Source organism: Triticum urartu, chromosome 3 (genome assembly GCF_003073215.2).
Source record: "Triticum urartu cultivar G1812 chromosome 3, Tu2.1, whole genome shotgun sequence".
In the NCBI taxonomy this organism is placed as follows: domain Eukaryota; kingdom Viridiplantae; phylum Streptophyta; class Magnoliopsida; order Poales; family Poaceae; genus Triticum; species Triticum urartu.
In genome coordinates, this window is record NC_053024.1 from 150,813,877 (window position 1) to 150,824,862 (window position 10,986).

General features: G+C 43.5%; 1 protein-coding gene across 2 annotated transcripts; it reads left to right on the forward strand.

The window, feature by feature from the left end:
* Positions 1 to 5,071: 5,071 nt before the first annotated feature.
* LOC125543378 (starch synthase 1, chloroplastic/amyloplastic-like) lies at positions 5,072 to 9,926 on the forward strand. Of its 2 annotated transcripts, XR_007298410.1 has the most exons (5): positions 5,077 to 5,808; positions 7,577 to 7,691; positions 7,787 to 7,919; positions 8,764 to 9,104; positions 9,747 to 9,926. XR_007298410.1 is itself a non-coding variant. In XM_048706703.1 (2 exons), exons 1-2 carry the CDS (start codon positions 5,343 to 5,345, stop codon positions 6,754 to 6,756), a joined length of 552 nt encoding a protein of 183 aa, XP_048562660.1. In that variant the 5' UTR covers positions 5,072 to 5,342; the 3' UTR covers positions 6,757 to 7,567. The 2 variants fall into 2 exon arrangements, 1 of the variants encoding a protein (XP_048562660.1); XM_048706703.1 differs by lacking the exons at positions 7,577 to 7,691; positions 7,787 to 7,919; positions 8,764 to 9,104; positions 9,747 to 9,926 and adding an exon at positions 6,671 to 7,567 and having other exon boundaries at positions 5,072 to 5,808.
* Positions 9,927 to 10,986: the final 1,060 nt, after the last annotated feature.

Below are 10,986 nucleotides of genomic sequence, written 5' to 3' on the forward strand. Positions count from 1 at the left end.
CCTCCTTATTTCAAGCCAAAAAATGATTCCTCCTAATGGATTTCTGACATCTGGGTCCCATGCCATTGTCAACGTAGTTAATAAACGAGAGAATTGCATAATGAGCGGCTGACACCAGGGACCCAGAAGCTCGCCCAGTTATTTTTTGTTTTTGAGATGGAAGCAGGGTGTCAACTGGGCTGTGCGGGGCACTCTGGCCTGTCTAGCCAGCCTTTTCTTTTATGTTTACCACAAGACCAGCCCAGTAGTTTTTTTTCTTTCTGAAAATGGCTAGCCCAGTTTTTTTGTTCTTTTGCAGAATACCCAACCGAGGCCTACTTGCTTTGTTAGCCCTGCTACGCAGCAAATCTTTCAAGACGAGGAGAGCTTCATTCGGCTTGCCCAGAAAATGAGATATCAGTAATGAGAAATGGGATGTACATTTTTAAAACACATTAAACCAGCAATTAGTTTCAATTTCTTTCGAGATTTTAAATTCCATTGATTTTTATGCATGGACAATTTGTTGGATTTTATATTAATATAAATTTATTTTTAAAATTAGTTTGAATGTGACTCGAAATTTTGGGATTAAAAACAGTTCGGACCGCACGGAAATATGCCAAATTTCATATAATTTTGTAACCATGGCCACAATGTGGGCTGTAATGCTAACAAAAAGAATATGGGCTCCAAAAAAACATTAAGAATTAGCAAATGGGCTGTAAATTACTAGAAATAATGGCAGATGGGTTGTATGCTGTTTTCCACAGATTTCAGGCTGACTTGTGTGCCTACTATAGGTTGACGCGTACACTTTCCTAAAAAACGTTGATTGATGTCTACTACACAACCTTCTTCTTGTAGACGTTGTTGGGCCTCCAAGTGCTGATGTTTGTAGGACAGTAGCAAATTTCTCTCAAGTGGATGACCTAAGGTTTATCAATCCGTGGGAGGCGTAGGATGAAGATGGTCTCTCTCAAACAACCCTGCAACCAAATAACAAAGAGTATTGTGTCCCCAACACACCCAATACAATGGTAAATTGTATAGATGCACTAGTTCGGCAAAGAGATGGTGATACAAGTGCAATATGGATGGTAGATATAGGTTTTTGTGATCTGAAAAAATAAAAATAGCAAGGTAACTAATGATAAAAGTGAGCGTAAACGGTATTGCAATGCTAGGAAACAAGGCCTAGGGTTCATACTTTCACTAGTGCAAGTTCTCTCAACAATAATAACATAATTGGATCATATAACTATCCCTCAACATGCAACAAAGAGTCACTCCAAAGTCACTAATAGCGGAGAACAAACGAAGAGATTATTGTAGGGTACGAAACCACCTCAAAGTTATTCTTTCTGATCGATCTATTCAAGAGTTCATAGTAAAATAACACGAAGCTATTCTTTCCGTTCAATCTATCATAGAGTTCGTACTAGAATAACACCTTAAGACACAAACCAACCAAAACCCTAATGTCACCTAGATACTCCAATGTCACCTCAAGTATCCATGGGTATGATTATACGATATGCATCACATAGTCTCAGATTCATCTATTCAACCAACATAAAGAACTTCAAAGAGTTCCCCAAAGTTTCTACCGGAGAGTCAAGACGAAAACGTGTGCCAACCCCTATGCATAAGTTCACGATGTTACTGAACCCGCAAGTTGATCACCAAAACATACATCAAGTAGATCACGTGAATATCCCATTTTCACCACAGATAAGCACATGCAAGACATACATCAAGTGTTCTCAAATACTTAAAGACTCAATCCGATAAGATAACTTCAAAGGGAAAACTCAATCCATTACAAGAGAGTAGAGGGGGACAAACATCATAAGATCCAACTATAATAGCAAAGCTCGCGATACATCAAGATCGTGCCAAATCAAGAACACGAGAGAGAGAGAGAAAGAGAGAGAGAGATCAAACACATAGCTACTAGCACATCCCCTCAGCCCCGAGGATGAACTAATCCCTCCTCGTCATGGAGAGCGCCGGGATGATGAAGATGGCCACCGGAGAGGGATTCCCCCTCCGGCAGGGTGTCGGAACGGGTCTAGATTGGTTTTCGGTGGCTACAGAGGCTTGCGGCGGTGGAACTCCCGATCTAGGTTATGTTCTGGGGGTTTCTGTATATATAAGAGGTTTTGGCGTCGGGAACAAGTCAGGGGGGTCTCCGAGGCCGCCACGAGGTAGGGGGCACGCCCAAGGGGTAGGGCGCGCCCCCCACCCTTGTGGGTGCCTCAGGACTCTTCTGGCCCATCTCCGATGCTCCGTGGTCTTCTTCTGGTCCAAAAATAATCTCCATCAAATTTCAAGTCAATTGGACTCCGTTTGGTTTTCCTTTTCTGTGATACTCAAAAACAAGGAAAAAACAGAAACTAGTTGTGTGCTCTAGGTTAATAGGTTAGTCCCAAAAATCATATAAAATAGCATATAAATGCATATAAAACATCCTAGATGGATAATATAATAGCATGGAACAATCAAAAATTATAGATACCTTGGAGACGTATCATTGATGCACATGCAACGCCGTGTCAACTTAGTCAACACACGAGAGTGGGAAACAACTGCTGAGTCTTCCCTGGCTCCGTGTCGTTCCCTTCCTAGGCCTCATCGTCGTCCACCGCTCTAGTGCTCTCGGCGCGGCGTGGTCAACGAACGACATCTATCGGAAGAGGACTGTACGTGGAGAGGCTGACAGCTGGGTCCATGGCCGCACGCAGGGAAATGCCTCCTTATTAACCGCAAAATAATGATTCCTCCACCTGACAGCTGGGACCCACACTACAAGAAATATGTCAACTAGTGACCTTCTGTCAGTGACCTTGGAAGAATTGGTCATAGATCTATGACCATTTGAGACCAGTTGGTCAAAAGCTGTTCGGGGGGCTCCAAACCCTAAACCATTGCGACCATTTTGGTCAGAAAGGTCGTAATTTCCTTACACGAAATGGTCATAAAGCAAACAACGCTAGTCCGCTGCCTTATTTCTAGTTGTTAACGACCAATATAGATGGTCATAGCCTTGTAAATTGTGGTGGGTTGCTATGACTAGGCGCCACCTCATCAGTTTTGCCTATGTGTCATGTCCATGTGGCAGTTTTTGCCCTAGGTTGTGAAGCAACCTATATTTCTGTCATTCCCAAAATTCCCAAAAAACATTCATAAATTCGTTGGGTCATATATTCGTCAAATATGTAAAAAACCTTCCTTGCCTAGTTCAAAATTAATTCAAAAATATTCATTTTCCTATTCTGTTCAGAACAACAGTTTGTGAAGGAAGTACCACTTTGGCATGTCCAAATAGTATCCATTTTCTACAGTGCTTTTCTATGCCCAAATAACCATCCTCCACCAAATGCCAGCTCAATCCATTCATTATTTTGAGCCCAGCTTGAACATTCGTATTTATGTCTAATGTAGTACTTTGCAAAGCAAGTACCACCTAGGCTCCTCCTTGTGAAGACGGTCTTCTTAGTAACTGATCATCCTCAGCCAAATCACACGCCCATTAGCCATGTACATTTCCTGTACCGCTAATCAAACACTTGGCTGCTAATTCATGTTTGAGCATCGATCGGTCTCCTCGTGAGAATCTTATGTTGTAATTTTTTTCCTAGCACCTACCTGGGGAGTTCCCAACCCACTAGACATGCCTAGGCCGCCCAGAACACGTGGCAACGCCACGGTCACACGGTGACCACACGGCGGGCATGCGAGTTTACGCGCTCTAGAGTTGGGGCCCTCGGCCACTGCCCAAACTTCGACGTATCGCCACCAAACCATGTATTTCTGATTAAATAGGTACTTATGTAACTAGAAGTGATTTTTGGAAAAAATAAATAGCAAACTATGAGGCAGTTGCAGTTCAAATTTGACCCGCTTCCAAGTGAATCGGCGAAAATTTGTCTTTTTCACGAGAGGTGGATCAAAACTTTTACACCCAACCATTTTGTCAATTATGCATTAAATATGTCCTAGTATTTTAGAAACATGATTGGTCCAATTTTGCAACAATTATTTTGGATGTCCTTCATAAAAAAACCTCCTTTTGGGCACTTGAAAAATGGAAAATGGTTTTTTCGTTCAAAGAAAATGAAAACTTCCTTAGGCAACATTGTTTGCCATTCCAATATGCACCCTTGTGCACAATATGAGATCATTTAAGCAAACTATGCCATGAATGTGGCCATAAGATTGATCATTTGGCTTGAAAGCCATTGATCTTCACACGTGATAGCTCGTTTCTGAGAACACTTTTTTTTAAAATAATTGCCGTATTACAAGTTTAATATTTTTTCTGGGAACTTGGCCACATATAATGACACAATGCGAAGGTTTCCCAATTTTTTTTTATTTTTTTTGAATTTTTATGCCCGTTTGAAAATGCGGTCAAAACGGCGGGAATGACCGTTCCTAGCTAGTGGTTGAATCTTGAAATTTTTTTGGTGTTTCTCTGATAAAATAGATACTTATGTACCTAGAAATGATTTTTGGAAAAAATAAAGAACAAACTAGAAGGCAGCTACAGTTCAAATTTGACCCGCTTCCAACTGAATCGACGAAAATTTATCTTTTTCACGAGAGGTGGATCAAAACTTTTTACACCCAACCATTTGGTCAATTGTGCATTAAATATGGCCTAGTATTTTAGAAAATTGATTTGGTCCAATTTTGCAACAAATATATTATAGGTCCTTCACAAAAGAACTCATTTTGGACACTCGAAAAATAAAAAATGTTTTTTTGTCAAAAAACTCATTTCTCACTACACCTTTTTGAAGATATTTATCTTTTTTCATGTTTGTTATTTTTTCTGAAAACTCATTCACATTTTGGTGACACAATGAGAAGGTTTTCTATTTTCTTTTTGAATTTCTCAGGTTATAAAATAGCTGACATGATTTTAACACATTATTTTTAGACAAGGATGACCAATTTAGATGATCATAGCATCATACTACATTCTGATTGGTCCGTAGACATTTCACGCGGATCGTGCATCATACGTCGTCGGATGCTCGCGGATCCAACGGCTGTCCTCAACCCTTCCACACCAACCCCAAAACCCTAGCTGGTCATTTTCCATCCCCCCCAATCTCCTCGCTGTCTCGCCCGAGGGAGAGAGAGAGAGCTGCCTCCTCCCTTCCAGATCGCCGCTGGCACCTCCCTCCGGCGGAGCTGGCCGCCGTCCATGGCCTCCCTCACGCCCTACTCCTCTCACCCCTCCCCTTCCCTCATCCAACCAAACCGCACGTCGATGGCCACATCCCCGCTCGATCTCGTCGGGAACGAGGCCACCTGCAACCACCGGCCTCCATCGATCCAACCATCCATCCATGCCCGCAGCAGCACTCCCGCCGCCCGTGCTCCTTCCCCAGCAGCGAGAGGCTTCGAGAGAGCCGAGGCGCGCCCCGAGCGGGGCGTTCCACCGTCCGTCCCAACCTCCTCCGCCCGCCTCCTTCTGTTTTCTGCGGGTCCTGCAGATGGCGGCGACGGGCGTCGGCGCCGGGTGCCTCGCCCCCAGCGTCCGCCTGTGCGCTGATCCGGCGACGGCAGCCCGGGCGTCCGCCTGCGTCGTCCGCACGCGGCTCCGGCGCGTCGCGCGGGGCCGCTACGTCGCCGAGCTCAGCAGGGAGGGCCCCGCGGCGCGCCCCGCGCAGCAGCAGCAGCAGCTGGCCCCGCCCGTCGTGCCCGGCTTCCTCGCGCCGCCCCCGCCCATGCCTGCCCAGTCGCCAGCCCCGACGCAGCCGCCCCTGCCGGACGGCGGCGTGGGGGAACTCGCCCCCGACCTCCTGCTCGAAGGTACCGCGGTTCAGTCGATTTCTTCCTGACGGATGTTCAGTCGATTCAGTTGTTGTATATATATGAGATATATGTTCGTTGTTCATCCGTCGTACGTACAGATTTACCAGCATACGCGGGCAGATCAATAGATTTTTCTAGACGTTTTATTGGATCGTGAGATGATTGATTTAGTACTGCTACTAGAAAGAAGACTGAAAAGGCTGGGCCAAGTGCACGCATGTTGGGAACGTAGTTAAATTGAGGAGTTTGTCCGTTGCTTGGCCTGGTATTATTACCAAAAATGGTGTGAGTCCCTGTACTTATTATTAATGGGAAATCTTAACATCACACTGGGGTTTATTAGTCTCCAATTGTATATTCTTAGCACTCAACTGATTTTACTGATACTGTAGTGGACATGACATGTGAGCACCCCTCTTCAAGGAATGCAATGCTTCTTTCTGTTTTATATTACAGGAACTAGAAGGAGCTTCCACCTTTGAGTACAGAAGTAGTATCGAAATTGAAGACCCTAGTATTACTGTCTTGTTTTTCAATGGAATGGGAGGCCCATGCAGCAAGTCACATGGGCACCTGGGAGGCTGGGATCATGTGTGCTTTGCAGAGTACTAGACCCAGCTCACCCTCTGTTAGATTACTTGTTGGGCTGCTACTTTGTGTTTGCTGTGCAGTATATTAGACATCCTGAATTTGGCATCTAGCCAAGAACAGAATGCAGGTTGCGCCATTCTTATTATTGCTAAACTGTTGTGACACAATTTTTAAAGAATGCGATCTTCTAAGTATTAATCTGCTAATGCCTGTCCTCACTCTGGTCTTGACAAATATACCATATGAATATTTTCCATTTTGCAACCAGGGATTGCTGAGGATTCCATAGACAACATAATTGTGGCTGCAAGTGAGCGGCTGGTATTTCTGCATGTTTTATTACTAGAATTATAATTGATTACCCAGGGGTCAAGTTATGTTCCCTTCGCGGCTGGTAGCATCACCCCCTTTGAACGTTGTGTGACTGTTAGTTATGCATCTGAGTGTTCGGTCTGTAGGATAATAGGATCATCAACTCCCCTATTTCTTGTTGTTAGTAGTTAATCTCGGGGAAGAATTTTCATGGAAACATGGAGGATGATGCTTTTGCTGTGCAATTGTTTATCACCCCTCGTAATATGTATATTTAGCGGTTACTACTAAAAGTTTTGCATTTGAGTGCTGGGTAGGTAGGATCTTAGGATCATCAACTCTTGTACACTGTTTTAACTGGTTCTGCATCTGTACATACATGTGTACAGCCGTAAATCCAAGTGTACATGCTGTCTTTTGCAGGCTTATTTCAGGTTGTGGTTGTTTGTCCTAAAATATATCAGTCTATTTTTTTTATATCCTCGTCCACTAATCTGGGCACTCGATTTACTCGAAGCCTTGTGAATCAGGTTATGCAAACCTGTTGCATTTAGCACCATCAAAGCTTGTTACTACATCAGTTGCTTGCTCGAAGTGTCTTGTCCTTGGATTCTTTGATTTTATCCTGGTGTGCACAACGCTGGTATTTCTGGATAAGCTGAAACTAGTTTCTCCACCATATGATATCTAGCTGTTGGGTGCTAATTATAGTTACTTTATATGAAGAAACACTTACCTTGCAGCCATCTAATATGCAATTCTAATAATATGTGATGCCTGCTTTTTTTAGTTGTATATGCCATTCGTGCATGAATTCCTTTTCTTATGTACCAACTCCCTAATCAATGTTTTGTGTTTTCAGTTCGCTATCTTAGGAGAACCTGGTGTGCTATATGGGGAAGCAAAGCAGCAGCCCAGAACCCGACATGTGATTCCAGATGAAGGCACCACGACGCACCATGATGCTCCCTTGGAAGGTCAGCTCCTGGACCGCAACTTTCTCTCAATTTGTGCTCTGCTTGATATCAGTTCCTTGTATTGCTGCTGCATTAACGCAAGTTGCAATGTGCAGGGCTTCCGAGTCTGCACCCCGCCGTCCGGACGGAGCAAGGAGGGGGCATCGTCCATACCGCGGAGTTGGTTGAGCCTTGAGTGCGACCTGGAGAAGCAGTGCATCATCTAGGGTCATCTCTTGCTTGTGCGTGGTAAGAACAGAGCGCCACTCTTTGTCGTGCATGTATTGAAATGGCAGAAATGTCGAATACATGTTCGCTCTCAGCTGGGATACTTTTGAGGGAAGATACTTGGTTGTACTTAGTTATGTGATTTATTCATATTCGTGCTGTTTGTTAAGAGATATCGTTATGTCGTTGCTACTCCGTTGTGTATCTCTCTTTTCTTGTGTGCTGCATCATTGTAGATATGCTTGATGGAGTGAATGCTTTCAGTTCTGGTTGTTACAAACCTTTACTATGTACCATGCTTAGTGTTTAATGTACTGATGCATTGGCCATCGGAATTTGGGCGTGTATGCAAACATCACTATCAATTGTTAAATTTATTCTAAAATTTCTCATTAACTTCATTTCATACTGTGATTTTTGGATTTGATACCAATTTATTGTTGGCCTGCATGTGCTCTGTACCTTGCTGTGGTTTTAAGTAGCAAGTACCTTAGTACCTTTTCTGTCATGTGGTGTCCATGGATTGAAATGTTGGCTGTTATGTATTGATTGTAGTATAAAAAATGACTCAAACCTGAAGTACTTAAAATAGATTGTAGTTTCTTTCTTGTTTGTTTTGATACCCATATACCTGCCCTGTATTAGCTCTTTCCTTTTGTGCACGTTAATTCAACGTTTGTGTTGATTTGATGCCAATGTTCAGAAACAAGATTTTGATGGATGGGTTTATGTGTTCTGCTGGTATATATGCACGCTAGTATATATGCACACGGATTGGCCTTCATTATTTTGTATCTACTGTTAGATATATGCTGTTAGATTTGCTTTTATTTTGTACCTAACCATTTTGTTCTATAACGTGCAGATGCTGGTGTTTCATGTTTTGTCGCGAGCATCAAGACGAAGAAGTCGGAAGAAGCATAGTTCAAGCTCATCGGAGCTAGTTCAAGGAGTAATGAAGCCCTTGATGCTGATCCGTATTGGAACAAATTGAAGCACGAACTTGGCTTCTTTTATACACCGATGTGCCAGCTCTGATGTATAAGCTGGTGGGGGATAGATCCAGCATGGTGTGGGTACTGTGGAGAGGGGTATATAAGGAGCTGCAGCCTTCTCTCTGCACACAACTTGTAGGCACGCAGCTTCTCTCTGTTTCCTCTCTGCGGCAGTGTGCTTGTCAAGATCTCCCTCAGTTCTCGAGATCTGGTGAGCGCCTCCCTGATCCATGCATCAATTTTTACTTAGTTTGTTGTCTGGTATCACATCCATCATGTAAGTAGTGTGGTTTCATGTTGTAGTTGGCCTTTCTCAAGTTTCGTGGAGATACTGTCTTCAGATCTTAGAGTTCAATTAGGATCCATTGACTTTGCTGATCTGGTCCCTGGTTTGATTTGGTAACCTGACTCGTATTCATTGATGTCATAAATTTGTTCTACTAGGATTACGTTTTGTTTTACTGATTGCTCCTATAGCCGGTGAATCGCTGATTGTTGTGATATTCTCCTTACATGCAGTAGATCATCCGCATTACCCGTAGTCTGCAATAAAAGGCACATAGTTTATTTTATTTTTGCCACCTCAAGTTAGCTGATGCTATGAAGTTGCCAATATCTGACTGTTTACTGAATTTATTGGGGCAGCTTTGTTAGAACCTGGCTTTGTATGTGTCTGTCGTGTCAACCCTTTTCCACACTAGGATCTGAATCTTCGTTACTTTTGTTGACTCAGAAATGTCTTAACTATGTCTGATCTAACTGATCAAAAAAAAGAGAAACAATGTTTGTTCTAAGTAATAGTTTTCACTTCTTGTTTGACAGTCCCCTAAAGATCCACTTTCTGTGATCCCAGGTTAAGCGGACAAGATGGTGAAGATCTGCTGCATCGGAGCTGGCACATCATAAAAGAAGTCTTCTACTTGGACATATTTTGTACACCTGTAGAGCTTGTTATACTATGATCGCATTTGTATGTGTTGATGTAACAGATTGTTGCTTCTTGTTATTTGAAGTATTACACCTTTTTTCTGTCTATTTTGATTTAAATATTGGTTGTTTAATTATTGGCATATTGAAATATGAGGAACATGGCCATGACAACAAAGACCCACAAACCAGAATCGGACATTTGGGACCCGCTTATCAGAACCTGACAATTGGGACCCATTTGAAAAGGAAGAAAAGGGCCACAACCTAGAAATAAAAAGGCCGAATTTTATAGGGCCTGGCCTGTGTAGCTTACCCAAATTGAAAGAAAAAAACAACAAATGGGTTGAATTAATGGGCTCGGCCCATATAAACACCCAATTGGACCGGGCCGATTCTAATTTTTGATCTTTTCAATTGGTCGCAATTTTGCCACGTCAGATTGCCACGTCGGATCCGACGTGGCCTGGGCAGATAGCCAGTGACCAAAACAAAAGGTCATGGGTTCAACGACCTTCTGTTTTGGTCAAAAACGTCTACGACCTTCTCACATAGAAGGTCGTTAATTTCAATTTACGACCGCTAGCTTTTGACCTTCTGTTTTTGGTCATAAAAATGTCACGAATGAAAAACTATGACCTTTTAGCGACCAATAGTGAGGGTCACAAGTTGACATATTTCTTGTAGTGCCATCGGAAGGGCCTGTGTATTTCACAAAAAAAACGTTCCCCCGATGACAGCTATATCTTCACACACAAGGAAGTGCCTCCTTATTACGCACAAAAAAAATGAATACTCCCCCTGCTAGCTGGGACCCACCATAGTGGGAGGCTGACTTGTGGGCCTACGAAGTTGACGCGGACGGAGGGCTTTATCAACTTAGTCAATATGAATGATTCTAGCTCCAATGACTGTATGATGTCCATCCAACGGCCGTAGTGCTTCTTCAACCTCTGGTCTTCTTGCTCCAGCCGCCCAAACTAGCGCCGGTCGTGCCGCCTGCTCCTGCCTCCCGTGGCCGGCTGTGCTGCCGTGGAGGCCTGACCGCCCACCCTACTCCAACATCTGGTCAGACCATCCCTCTACTCACCCACACCCCCTGTTATTCTGCAGCGACGGCAGTCTCACACCGCGGCCGAACCAATCAACCCTCGTACTCCTCTCCG